Source organism: Siphateles boraxobius, unplaced genomic scaffold (genome assembly GCF_051911475.1).
Source record: "Siphateles boraxobius isolate OS27281-9 unplaced genomic scaffold, OSU_SipBor_1 29, whole genome shotgun sequence".
NCBI lineage: Eukaryota > Metazoa > Chordata > Actinopteri > Cypriniformes > Leuciscidae > Siphateles > Siphateles boraxobius.
The window spans coordinates 5,683,079-5,697,548 of NW_027508908.1; the positions used below are offsets into that span (position 1 = coordinate 5,683,079).

General features: G+C 38.5%; 1 protein-coding gene across 10 annotated transcripts in view; it reads left to right on the forward strand.

The window, feature by feature from the left end:
* Positions 1-14,470, forward strand: part of itsn1 (intersectin 1 (SH3 domain protein)) — a 54,506-nt gene that overhangs the window by 4,973 nt on the left and 35,063 nt on the right. For 8 of the 10 annotated variants that reach the window (XM_077246232.1, XM_077246233.1, XM_077246235.1 and 5 more), the window contains exons 2-7: positions 6,753-6,816; positions 7,233-7,328; positions 11,072-11,135; positions 12,336-12,484; positions 14,100-14,279; positions 14,372-14,450. In XM_077246232.1, the coding sequence (XP_077102347.1) occupies positions 6,789-6,816; positions 7,233-7,328; positions 11,072-11,135; positions 12,336-12,484; positions 14,100-14,279; positions 14,372-14,450 (596 nt within the window). In that variant the 5' untranslated portion in view covers positions 6,753-6,788. Of the gene's footprint in view, positions 1-3,698; positions 3,723-6,752; positions 6,817-7,232; positions 7,329-11,071; positions 11,136-12,335; positions 12,485-14,099; positions 14,280-14,371; positions 14,451-14,470 lie in introns of those variants that run through there. The other 2 variants (XM_077246228.1, XM_077246236.1) reach the window with 2 other exon arrangements.

Consider the following 14,470-nt stretch of genomic DNA (forward strand, 5'->3'; position numbering starts at 1 on the left):
AATGTGCAATGAAAGTGACCTGTGGGTAGAAGTTTAAATACTGTTTCTCTGTACTTACTTTTTTCAGTCAAAGTCAAACATGGTCCAGGAAAGCCTGTTGTTGCTTTTGTGTGGAATGCAAACGTGTGGGTGTGTTTGGCTGACTTGTTCTCGTAGGACCCCAAGCTTTCTTGGAAGGAATGCAGACAGGAGTGTGAGTGTGATGTTGACACTATTAATACTTGCACTCTCTTTGCCCCTGGTTTCTCGCATCACCTGACTAATGAATCCACCGCTGGATGCGTTTGTGTGTGTGTGTCTGTCTGTGTGAATTGCACATGTGTTTTTTCGCTGTCTCTGTTCAGGGTGAAGTTGTAACTTCGGAGAGTGAGGGAGACTAAACGGCTTCTCGAACGAGAAAAAATGTAGGATGGGACTTGATTTGGTCCGTCAGACTGATCCTGCTTCTGAATCTGTTATTGATTGATGAATGGATAGCCTCGTCAGGCCTGTCACGATAACAAATTTTGCTGGACGATAAATTGTCCAAGAAATTATTGCGATAAACGATAATGTTGATAATAAACGATAATATTGTCGTTCTGAGACCATTTTCATCTAAAATAATGATAATGGCATATAATGCAGGTATACCTTTCCAAAGATCAATAAACTTTTATTTCTAAAGACTATTTAAATGAACAAAACAACCAAAAACAATAAAAGCAATGGACTCTGTACTGTGTGAGCATGCGTCTCATATGAGTATGTGCGCGGAGAGTTTGTGTGTGTGCTCCGTCTCATTGAGTTTGTGTGTGTGTGTGTGTGTGTGTGTGTGCGTGCGTGCGCACTCGCGTCTCATATGAGTATGTGCGTGGAGAGTTTGTGTGTGCGCGCGTCTCATATGAGTAGGCTATGTGCGTGGAGAGTTTGTGTGTGCGCGCATTTCTCGTGTGTGAGTTTGCGTGAGTGACTTTAGGTGTGTCGTAGTGCATTTCATATGTATTTGTTTGAGCATTCAGCAGTACATGTATGTTTGACTACTTATGTGTATGCAAGTGTTTCATATTTGTGCGTGAATGAAGTTTGATTTAAGCCCTAGACGGCGCCTCATGAGGTAGAGAGAGTGCGCGCGCGAGAGAGAGGGACGAGCGAGAGGTAGTGCTTGCGCTACGGCACGTTGCAATCAAATACGATTGTAAATAGGCTCAGTAAAAAAAAACACAATAATATTTAAAAAGAACATTCGAAAATCAATGTGTGGCGGTCAGCGTTAATATTGTCATCCAGCCTCTTTGGTAGAGAGAGAGAGAGAGACGAGGAGAACAAACAAGCATGCAAATGGAAATTATTGAGCTCATTTTTTTATCGTGCAATTAATTGATTTATTGATTATCGCGACAGGCCTAAAGGACCGTTCACACCAAGCACGATAACGATAAAGATAACTATATGCGTCCACACCAACGACCGATAACGGTCTTTTTATTCAAAGCACGCCCGCGCTGCAATAGCTTTAATGATATTGACTGATGTTATAGATTACATTTTAGTATAATTGTTGTTTACAACATGTCATTGAATATGTTTTTGCTGTTCTTATTGCCTTTACACGTCTTTGCCAGCAGATATCCTCAGCCAGCTATGTCCCGAGCGCATCTAAACAGTGAATCTAGCAAGTCTAGTGTAATCGATCTAATCTAACTGTGAATTTAGTTGACGAAGTCAATGATGGGATAAAACATCGCCTAGTCAACACCTTTATGTATACAACGCCTTTTTCACTGCAACTTCAGCAATGTTGTCAAAACTAGCGCTGGATAGTCTACCTGAGGTAATTTTGTTACACTATGCTAAACTGCATACTATCTCATCGTTAATACTTCTCACGACACGACTGATTGCTTTCCATATATCCATCTTTGTTAGTGTATCCTTGAAAAGAGGGTTTGACTTGTCAAACAGTGGAGGATTTTTTTGTACCTCGACAATTAGCTTCTCTACAATGTCATCTGCCATTTTAAATGCGCGAGACCTTTAAATTAGAATGGATTCTGATTGGCTGTCAGTGTTTTATCGTTCGATAGCTGGAAAAAAATCGTTCTGAAAGTGATCCCAACGATATTGTTCCTCATATCTTTATCGTTATAGTTGTGGTGTGAACTGTTATTCTTTAATATGGAGATTTTTAGAATTATATCTTAATCGTTATCTTTATAGTTATCATGCTTGGTGTGAACGGGCCTTAAGCCTCGTGTGAATGTTTTCAAGCTTTTACTTGTCTTGAAAAGGTGGTTGCTACCAAGTGGCTAAATGAGGCACGCGTATGTGTAAATTACATCAAGACCCATTTACTTGCTAGTTTGCAAACTATTCTAACTCAAACTTTCAGGGAAAATGTTTTTTAACCATGACTCAGTTGTCTGGAGCTTAGTTATGGTGATGTTTAAGTCATGTGATCGTGGTGTAGTTCGTTTATAGCCTATGTTTAGCCTTTTACTTCTGCTGATTGTATTTCATGCTTAAATTCATAAAAGTTGTGTTAGAATTAACAAGATTCTCGTTATGATCATATATACTTTTGTTAGTCGGCAAGTTTATTTTGTGCAATAATCCAGAAGACAATGTAAAAATCGTATTGGGTTTTTTTGTCGAAGGAACCAGAGAGATCCGGGTTTCAGGTTTGCCTGATAAAATACATCATCACTGCAGTGCTTTATATCCATTAAACTTCCTCACCCAGATTCATCTCACCTAGTGACGGCATTCCTGCATTATGACATCACCTCCCTTTGCCCCACCCTCTATTGAGCATGTCTTGATTCACTGTGCCGGATTTGGATTTGGATCAGTGAGGCAGGTTGGTCATGAATAAGAGTAAATCTAAACTCGTCTGAGACACGCAGATCTTCTGAAAGCATTGGTTTGTTTGTGTTTCTACTGTGTTCTGCAAAAACGTTTCCCCTTCCTGGGTTTTCATTCAGATTGGCTGTGTTTGAGAGAATTGTCCCGGGGAAAAGCTTCATTTGAATCAGAAAAAGGGTGACAGGAAAAAGTAGGTCAGATGCTCAAAGACACACACACACACACACACACACACACACACACTCTCTTACGGTCATTAGCAGGGCTGTGACAAGGGCCGGTTCTACTGTGTGACAGTGTCACTAGCACTGCAGTGTTTGACACTGCACTCTGCCAGTGAGAGAGAGCGTGTGAGTCACCAGTGTCCTGTTTGATCAGGGGAACTTGATGTTTTCAGTATTGAGTCAAGGCTCTGTGAAGAGCTTAGTCCTCCATCTTGAGAAATACCCCACTGCCTCAGATTAGAACTCAGACAGTACAAACACTCCCTGGAGCCAAAGACATTCAGACATAATGGATTTCCGCAAATAGTGGTAAAATAAGAAAAATTGTGAACTATAGAAACTGTCATTCACAAACTATATAGCTTATGATAGAACTCTGCTCAAACGCACGCAAATGAATACTTCAGATAGTACTGATATTTAGTAAACTCTAGTTTTGTTCAGCATGAAACTGCTTCATAATCAAATGTCAGATGCTGTATGTGAAGTGAAAATGAAGCACATTCCCGCATCAGCATATTTCGAATTTTGAAGGGCAGGGTGTTGTGATCTGTTGGTTAGAGTGATGAAACATTATGATTTCCACACAACTTCAGTTTCTGCATTGCTTTCTGCCAGCCCTTCAGACGAACAGTCATTGAAAGCTATCAGCAGGTGAGTAACCATGCTAGTGCGTATCTGGTTTTTATCACATTTTATTTACAGTACGTTCTAATTTTTCTAATAATTGAAATATTACTTTGTGTATCATCTCACCTCTTTAGGATTATGTTTTTTTCTTTTTCCTTTTTCTCGTGATGTATATCTTAGTGAAACTGCTTGTCGAACAAAACATGTTGGATGAGTCAGAGAAGAAATGTCATTGTGATTGCAAGTGAGAAGGGAAGTTAATTTGATGAAAGATTATGAGGGCACATGAATTAAAAAAATGTGCACAGATCAATCATTTATAAAAAAAACATAAAACTTTTATTGCATAAAAGTGCAATACTCCATAAAAAAAGAATGGGCAATTTTGATTTCATGGCGACTTTATCTTGATCACTATTGTAAAGTAAGAGCTGTTATTTATTGTTCTAGATACATGATTTCCACGATGCGCAAAACGCGGACGGTATCGCAGAGTCAAGAAAAAAAACAACCGGAATTTACTGTATAACGTGGAATTTCGCGGAATTTGTCAAAAAAATGATAAACAAATAAAAAGCAAGTCAGTACACTTAATTCAAATCGTGATACAGACTATCTGTTTATATTAAACTGCAAAAATACTATTTATATAATGAATCCTGCATGTTCTGTGTGTCTCTGTGTGAATGAATGGCACAGACGCAAGGTTTAATTTACCACACACACACTGAAGTGTGTTTTTTCAGCCTCTGCCTCTTCACTATATGAGGACATGAATAGATGAACTTCAGCTTCGTCATTTTACCATTTTATTTGAGAAAAACTATAGACATATAAGCACACTGAAACTCAAAGGTCTTCACTGCAACCGGTCAAAATAAAATTTCGGTTTATTACTGTTGTACAGTAGAATTTAGCTACATCTCAATGTAATTATAATACTAACACCAATTATAAATTATTAAAACTTAATAATATAATAATCTCAATAATCTCAATGAGATTAATGAGATTAAAAAATAATCTCAATTTTTCTTCTATGCAATAATTTTAACAGTAAAGCTCTGTTGTGCAGCACGTTGTCTGACAAAAAAGTTTGTTTAATTTCATACTGTACGATTAAAAGATAAATTAAATTATTGTTTTATGCCTTTATTTGATTGCCAGAAAAATTAAAATACACAACTCAGAATTTCTGGAAAAAAATAATAAATTGTTTTTGTGAACTCAAATAATTCGACATGCTTTTTGATTATTCAAATTTAATTAAACCATTAAAATGCAATCCAGAAAACGTAAAACAGAAGTTGGTCGGACAAAAAAATAAAACTTTTAATAAATTGTTGTTAAATTGTATAAGTTTCATGATTTCAATTAATTAGACATACTTTTAGATTAATAAAATTTAATTTAACCATCCATAAAAAATAAAACGGAATTTCTGAAAAATAAATGGATTTCATTGGGCTTGACATACAGTATTGCTACAACAGTTTTCCCCAGTGACTGGATTATCATTTTTCTTTATTTTATTTGTAAAACCCTTTCAGTTTGCGCTGTGATTGGACCCTGTGGAGCAGAGAAATGAATTCCATTATGCAGGATCTGAAAGGAAGAAAAGAGTGGAGGAAGAATGGGGGAGAGACAGAGAGAGAGAACAGTCTGGCACTGATTAAAATACTTTGTCCAAGGTGTGTGTGTGTGTGTGTGTGTGTGTGTGTGTGTGTGTGTGTGTGTGTGTGTGTGTGTGTGTGTGTGTGTGTGTGTGTGTGTGTGTGAGAATTCTTGCAGTGCGTTTACACAGCTGGGAGATTTCCAGTATGAGGCCTTCAGATAGTTCTCTTACTTTCTCACCGTTTTGTGTCCAAGTGTGTTACTGAGGTTATTTTTCAGATTTACTGTAAATGAGAACTACAACAAACGCAGGTTAGGGATGTGCACACACATACACACACACACACACACACACACACATATATATATATATATAAACCAGTTGGTGGGTTATAGTGGAGCTAGTAATGAGGAAAATATTATACACTAAACTTCTCTGATGAAGATTACTGTACTAATGTTGACTAACATCCCCTCAAATAAGCGTATCACAATTAATTCCTTTTAAATTTGTGATGAAACCGGAAGTACCAACGTTTCGACTGCTTCCTGGTGGATGGCCAGGAGGTGGCTTTAGGTCATAAACCCCACCCTCTAAATGTAATTGAATGGGACTTGAGTCAAACAATATGATACAATTACACTTGAAATATAATTTTTTTCTCTGGAAGATGGTTTCTGTCATCTCTGTCATCGTTTCTGATGATGAGAACCATGATGATGGTTCTCATCATCATGCTGACACGCTAAAATGTAAATTTTTATTTCAATAAGTGTGGTTTTATTAAAAACGGGGTGTACCTTCATGATTGACAGATGTGCTTTGCGATTGAGCCTGCAGACTTGAGCAGCGACAACTGGTTCTGGGATATTTTGACTTAATTTTAACAACGGCATTTTCGAGGCCTGAAAACGCAAAGTTTTGAAAACAAAGTTTATGAAAATGACTCCGCCATCAACTCTGTGTAAATTTCAAAAACGTGAATTTGTGAAAACTGTGACGTCATGCATATTACATGTTCAGTCTATAGGTGTGTAGTGTTTCTTTAAAAATGTGACACCGCCAACTACAGGCCTGGCAGCAGATTACAGTGTTTTTGTGGATCCGTTTGATCAGGGATCGTTTTGGCAACATTGTTGTCTGTATGTGAAAAACGCAAAGGAAAACACTTTTCCATTTTTAGTACGTTGTCGTCGTGTCAATGTACCCTAAGTGATAAAGCGGAAATTTATTTGTGGGGAGTTCACTGTTTTGTCCTTCCTCTCTCAGCAAGTTTTCTAATGGTCAGAAGCAATTCACTCAGATGTCTTTTCCTCTTTTTTTTCTGACAAGAAGGATTTTGTGTGTTCAGGACAATGAACGTGTTTCTTTATGTTGTTTCTCAGAGGTTGCATGAGTGTAAGAATGAAAGCTCAAGGTTTCTTTGTGTCGTTTTGCAGGAATTTGAGGCTGGACGGCAGCTGACGGACTGAACCATGGCTCAGTTTCCCACACCCTTCGGAGGTGAGTTGATGCATTGACTGGCTGACTGACACGTGTCTGTTTGTGTGATGGAGGATGGGTGGATATGTATGAAGTGCAGTGTGTGTTTGAGAGACAAAGAGAGAATGTATTCAAGTGAGTCAGTGAATTGAAGAGAAACGCCCTCACAGAACTGTTGTCACTTTGGTTAGCAGGTTTTTATGTGTGCGTTTCATTTTCTGTTTCCATTTCTGATTTTATTCAGTGGGATCATATAAGTCATCCAAATGATTTACATTTTTGAATATAACTTTTTATTACGATATTATCTAGAGCTGCAACAGCTAATATGTCAGTAATAGTTGGTTTGTGATTAGTTTTGCCCTGTCGCTTAATAAAAATGTTAGTAGATTGAACACATGTTGAAGCATCATACTGATGTTTGTCTGTCTCTGTAGGGGGGTCGGAGACATGGGTAATATCTGTGGATGAGAGAGCCAAACATGACCAGCAGTTCCACAGTTTGACCCCCACACCTTCTGGCTTCATCACAGGTAATCACCAGTTTTCATTCTATGAGAAAAGTAAAGAACACTCATTAGTCCTGATGTTTGCTAAAACCCTTTGGAGTTTGATGTTCTCTGAAATACGTGAACACATTTTTTGAGTTCTGTGCAATCGCAAATGACCACCAGCAGTGCAGTCAGTTATAGAACTTTGGTAGTCTGATTTTTATGCCTATTATTTCTCTGTAGGATACACAGACACAGAGAGATAGATCAAATAAAGTGAGAACAGAAAAACAAAAGCAACCCCCTCTTTCCCGTCATCCTTTTTTAAACACATCCCTGCATGCTGATAACAATTCCATGTAGGCTTGGGCGGTATCCACATTTTGATACCGTCAAACCTCCCTATTTTCCTGGGGTATACGGTATTACCGTGACTAATTAAAAATGATGACATAAGGCAGCGTCACCAAACTGTTGGCTTGTGCCTACACCGTTCAGAAACTGAAAACCAGATCGAAAAAAAAAAAAAAATCAAGGCCAACCCGTGCACGTATGATCCCGGCTGACGGCATTAAATGTAATATGAGCCGTAGCCCTATTTAGACTCGACTATTTTTAATACGTGGCCCGTTATAATATGGTGGCGCCAAATAATTTTTTAACCCAGGCGCTGAGGGAGTGGTAGATATAAATACTATTTATAAATGAGCAAAAATGGGACACTTAATAATATTTATTTATTTTAATTATGAAAATTAAAGTATTCATTTTATTAATTATTTTAAATTAAATTAACAAGCAAGAAGTGCATTTGTAAATCCGGTGACACGCGTCCATTGATTTTTATTAATACAACTTTTCTGTCAATGCTGCAAAGATTAAGTTGACGATCGCCATCACCTAGTGAACGCGCATATATAGAGAGAAATGGAAATGATGGATTACATAATCAGAAGGTATAGGCTAGCCTTTTTCTTTTCGTTTTGAATTGTTTCGTTTAAAGAAATTGACGATTGATATCTCCGTAGTGAACGCGCCTATAGAGAGAAATGCACATCATGGATTAATCAGAGAGTATGCTGCCTATATTTCTTTTCCTTTTGAATTGTTTCGTTTAAAGAAATTGACGGTTGATATCTCCGTAGTGAACGATAGAGAGAAATGCACATCATGGATTACATAATCAGAGAGTAGGCTAGCCTATTTCTTTTCGTTTTGAATTGTTTCGTTTAATGACATTTCAAGCTTTATTTAGATATCTGTCATGTCTGTGAGACATACACTGAGTTTCGGTTAATTTATGCTGAGATTACAATGCAAGTGACCGCGGCGCGCCAGCGCACGATCATGTCATGATTATGTTGTTTGCTATATTTGATTCTTATTTATTAAATCCAGGCAATTGGTTGATTAAAAAATATTAAAATTAAGATACAATTTATACAAAACGAAATTCACTTTAAAGAAAGGCCTTTTACAAATTGAAACTTAATTAAGTGGTCAATGTCTGACTCCCGATGCGTCCCATCTTACTCGTGCTGTTCAGTTTTCATTATCAACGTAAAGAAAATAACATTATAATATTTTAACAAATATAAACTAATGCGCTTATTTAATGAACTCGGGGCAAAATGCATCTTCGCAGCAGTGAGTGGGTGGTTGTTTCGGAGATGCGACATTAGGTTAGAGGTGTTTCCATCTCTCGCGGTCACCTTTTTTATTGCAACATTTACATATTGCCTCGTCAGTATTTACCGCCTCTCCCTTCTCTTTCTCTCTCTTTCTCCTCCACACTGTCACTTGATGACAACTACATAAGCATTTTTAGGCATTGAATAAATTATATTTATATATTATATATAGGTGCCCGTAATGACGGTATTGAAACTGATACCGTTGCTATTTTAAGACCCCGCGGTATACGATATTACCGTAATACCGCCCAACCCTAATTCCATGGATATTCTTCATGAGTTTTTTAAAACCATACCACTTCCTGTTTTCTGCTCATAATGGGTGGAAATATCTACTTGCATGGTCTACGGTCAGACTCACATTAGGCCGGTACACATCAAACCAACGTCAAAGAATTAGCTGCCAATGGTCGTGTCGGCTGTGTCTGGCCAAAAAAGTTGTGCTTGAGCACATCGCAAAAACTACAGCTGACGGCCAACTAGCATACGTTCTGTCCCTGCGTGAGCGATAATAACTGTCCACAACAGATGGCAGTAGTCTGTAACTGCCAGTCAGAGTGATCTCTTTTTCCAATGTTCCTGTGCCGATTCAACATGCTCAATCGACATCCAGAACACACCGCAAAAAACTGCCGCCCAACCGACGCTCACACACTGCCCAACATTGGCCAACGGAAAACCGGCAGCTTTGAGTGTCCTGTCCTTTAAGTACTATAAAAAACAGCCTGAGAACTGTTAATGTCAGTCTCAGTACCTCCTCAGATGAAACAAACAAACTCTGGCTTTGCTGCTGACCTGCAGTAAAAACCGTCCCATGTTTACATTAGTCAAAAGAGCAAACATCTAATGCTTGTGTAAACGTTTGCGCAATGCTGGTGTATTAGAGTTCAAATTCTGATTCCCTGGAAACATGTACTGAATGTTTTAGTTATATAGTTTACTTAATGTTTTAGTTGATAGAGTGTAATGTCAACTGAATCAATGAGACAAAAAAAATACAGAGAAGGAAACAGATCAGGGTGTGGCATGTTGCAGAAAAGCTAATTTCTCTGTCAATTTTACTGAGGCCGTTTGTTTTTGGAGTCTCTAGTTGATGCTTTCACATGTTTGTTCCTGTTATAGAAGGCTTTCTTTCTCATCGGAGTCACTTTGGAGACATTTTGCCAGTCTGATGAAAATTCTGGAACATTTTCACTAGCCAAAACTGTTCATACATTGCAATGAAAGAAGTGTTCATTGTACAAAAAGACCATGGAGTGTGTTTTGTGTACAATGTATGCCAATCCAAAGGGCCAATCAAAATCACAAGACTCGAAACAGTAAAACCAGCTTGTCCCAGCTGGACTTTGGATGTCTACTGAAGAGATGGTACTTGTGAGTTTCCTGTTGGCCAGTGGATCTCAAAGAGCCTCTTTGTGTTGACTGAAGGACGGCTGAAATAGTGAGTGGCCCACAGGCAGACGGAGGAGATTGAGTCTGTTTTTGGCTCTGAGAGTATAAAGGCGTTCTGTGTGTGTGTGCCAAGGAAGACACCTGTTATCAAGATGAACAGTGTTAAGAGGAAGGTGAAAGTGTCATCTAACCTGCTACATCATTTTGCTTTTAACACTGCAGAGGGACAAACTCTCACATTCACATCTTTCATTGCTTTGTGTGTTGACTGGTAGGTTGTAAAAGGGAAAACATAGGTTATCTAGGATGCTGTGGTATTATTAGTTGACAAGGCTGTGGTGTAATCTTTCATTATAGTTTATGTATAAAAACAAAAAAAAACTTTAGGTTAGATAACATATGAGCACACTTTCTTTTCTTACTCAAACTGTAGCCGGCAGATCACTCGCCCCGTAGGGCAATGTCACTCAAGTGCGGTCAATAAACCCTGAACATGTTTGTTGACAAGATGGTTTAAACAGGCTTACGTAAAAATTAATTGTTATCAGTGTTTTACTAGAACAATAAAATTGACCTAGAATAATTAAAATTGACATGAACTGTTCCATTGTGTTCATTTATTCAATGATGCATAATACTGTTTATTTATACATTTAAGTATATTCATTTCATTATTTTTCTCTTTCTCTTTTTCTGTAGGTGACCAGGCAAGGAATTTCTTTCTGCAGTCAGGTCTACCTCCCCCCATCCTGGCCCAGATATGGTACAATTCCTAAATAACACATTCATTTATAATCCAGAGCACTACATTCAACAATCCACTACGTGCTACTGTTCAATTTGAATACTCTAAAGTATATCCCATTAAATTTACAGTAAATAAAACTGGCAGCTGTTTTTGCCAGAAATTCACACAAAAAATACTATCACAATGCTTCCAATATTTTGGGATGCTTGTATATTCTACACAGCTTATAATCTTATATATCTCATTAAATAATACAAGGTTGATATACCTCAATCTTTTTTCTTGATCTTGTAAAACACATTGATAACCACCATAATAATACTGGTGGTATCATAGGAAACCACAGTTTTCATCATATTCATCATATATGGCCTGTCCATAGGCCATTGTCAATACAGGTATTTAGGGTTGTCACAGTACACAAATTCCAGTAATTGGTACCTTTACCAGAAGAATTTCATGGTTCTCTGTACCAATTTTGGTACCATAGTTGGAACTATTTTACAAATTTATTTGCAGGTCTGTTAGTTTGCATTAACACCCTTAGATTTAATGCACATCTATTTTGACAAAGTATTAAGATTGTTTTATCCTGTCTATTGCTGTGGTTATATCACTGTCAATCATTGCGGTTTCGGATGCAATCGGTCATTTATATACAGTTGTAAATCCAGAAACTGCAGTGTACTGAGCAGCATGAAAAACAAAACTTTTATTGAAATTGTTTATGCCTCTTTTTTTGATCACTGAAGCTGTCAATCATGGGTGCGGTGAACAAAAATTCTGGTGTTTTGAGAGGTGTTGAGCGGATTCTTTCTTAAAACTCTGTGATTGGCCATTGCATTCACGTGCTCAACAGATGTGTATGTGATTGGCTACAACGATCAAATGGAAACCTTTGATACTCATCACAGAGCGCTTACACATACTGACGGGAGGCTTTGAAAACAGCCTCGTATCAGTGGGTACCGAATGTACCCATTACTCAGTACTACCATTGCTTCAGAAAGGCTGGTATCGTCACATTATCGTGAAATTAAAATTTCAGTACCAACTTGGTAGCAAAGTACTCCTACTCGTATATATAGATGGTGCACAGGGCCATACACACAAAAACAAAACACCAGGATAACACACATGAGACTATTTCAAAATTATGCAATAAAGATGGGCTAAACATCATAAAATGTAACACATCACCCTAATGTTTCACAGGGCTCTGGCCGACATGAACAATGATGGGAAGATGGACATGCTTGAATTTTCCATCGCAATGAAGCTGATTAAATTGAAGCTGCAGGGTCACCCCCTCCCTCCTTCATTGCCCCCCTCCATGAAGCAGCAGCCCATCTCCATACCATTTGGTAAAAACACTCTCATTCTGATGGCTTGAAAACACATATCATTGGGACATATCAAATCTAGTTCAAGACCATTTATTATCAGTGGTTCTCAACCTTTTTGACTCGAAGGGCCCACCCATTGTCCAACACAAATATTCAAAGGCCTTCCACATCCAATAAGATATTTCTACTGTTATTCTGCTGAAAGTGGAAGTGTTGATATATTACATTTAAATATTACATTTAATTTAACTCTCATTCTGTATGTTCTTCAAGAAAAACAATAGTTAATGAGAGGGTGAAAAGAAATGATACATAATTATATATACATTAATTCTGTTGCGAACCACTGATTTAGATTAGACATCATTGTGTAGACTAGGTCTATATTAGAAAAGACTGAATGCTAAATGCAAACTTTTAGTCTAGATCAACTCTGGCCCTAAAGGTCCACTTTCCTACAGAGTTTTGCTTCACCCCTAATCAAACACACCTGAACAAGCTAAGCAAGGTCTTCAGGGTTACTAGAAAGCTACAGACAGTTGAGTTTGATCAGAGTCAGCTTAACTCTGCAGAAAAGTGGATCTCGAGGGCCAAAGTTACCCAGCCTTGGGGTCAGTTGCAAAAACGTAGCCACTATGTAAAGACGGTGTCTTAAGAACTAGTTTGACCTACGAGCAGTTAACAAAGTGGTAATCAGTCTTATGGCCCTTTTCCACTACACAGTACCAGCTCGCCTTTGTTTGGTTTTCCACTCTGAAAAGTTTTACCTGTACCTGCTTTCGGGTACTTTATTTCGTTTCACCTCCGGCGAGGTTCTGACCGAGCTGAGGCGATACTAAAATGTGACGTATAAACACGGCAGACTGCTGGCTGATTGGTCAGAGAGAATCGTCACTATTAACTGCGTCATCATTGCATGCACCAGACGGAGTATCCTGAATAACCCCGCCATTTTTAAATAATTTGGCCAGAGATTGCGTGATTTTTAAATAGATATAACTTTACCCATGGCAACTCGGATGGATACGCCGTGTGAGAAACAGCCACATCCCGAGGATCAAAAACAGACACTCAATTTCCTCCATTGTCCTGTGTGTGGATAGCAGGTGTGTGTCGCATTGAAAATTACATCACGGCAGTTTCCTGCGGCGTCGCTATGACGACCAGGTACTATTGGGCAGGTACTATCTGCAATGGAAAATGGAGCAAAAAGCGAGCCGAGTCGAGTCGAGTTGAGCTGGTACTGGTATTGGAAAAGCGCCATTACAATTAATTCATTAATTAGACAAATATACCTTTTTATGTAACTGACTTTTAAAAGTTAGGACCAGTCTTGAAGAAACAATTTAGATGACTAACTTTTTACACTTGTCTAAGCAGTTTATGCAACTGACCACTGGTCTATGTCTACATTAGACAAGACCTCTCTGCTAATGGCAGACCCCTTGTTCTGGGCGATGTCTTGGATCCTGGTTCAGTCACTCAAAGAATTAGAGTCGCTCATTGAATGTTATAAGTAAATTAATTTAGCAGTACATCAACATTATTAGCATATGTTGTTTGTCCCACTATTTATTTCTATAAAAAATGTCATCAATTATTATTCAATTATGTCTTTGGTTACCATCTGCAGGGATGCCCAGTATGGGTGCCATGCCAGGCCTGCCAGCAGTGTCCCTGCCCCCTCTGCCTCCAGGAGTGCCAGGAGTAGGCGTGTCTCCTCCACTGGTAGCATCGGTGACACCACCCCTTCCATCCCTTGCCAACGGAGCACCCGCTATAATACAACCCATTAGTGGATTCACACATCCAGGTAATGTAAATACACACTCGCACTACCCAGACCAGCTCATGCAGTTTATCTTCTTTTGCTGAAAAATTTATGGGTGTTTCTCTTTCTCTCAGCTGCTGCACTCAACAAAACCTCTTCGTTCAATCGTTCCAGTATTAAGCTACAGAAGGTCCAGTCTGTAGAGGCACCCAGGTACACACACACACACACAC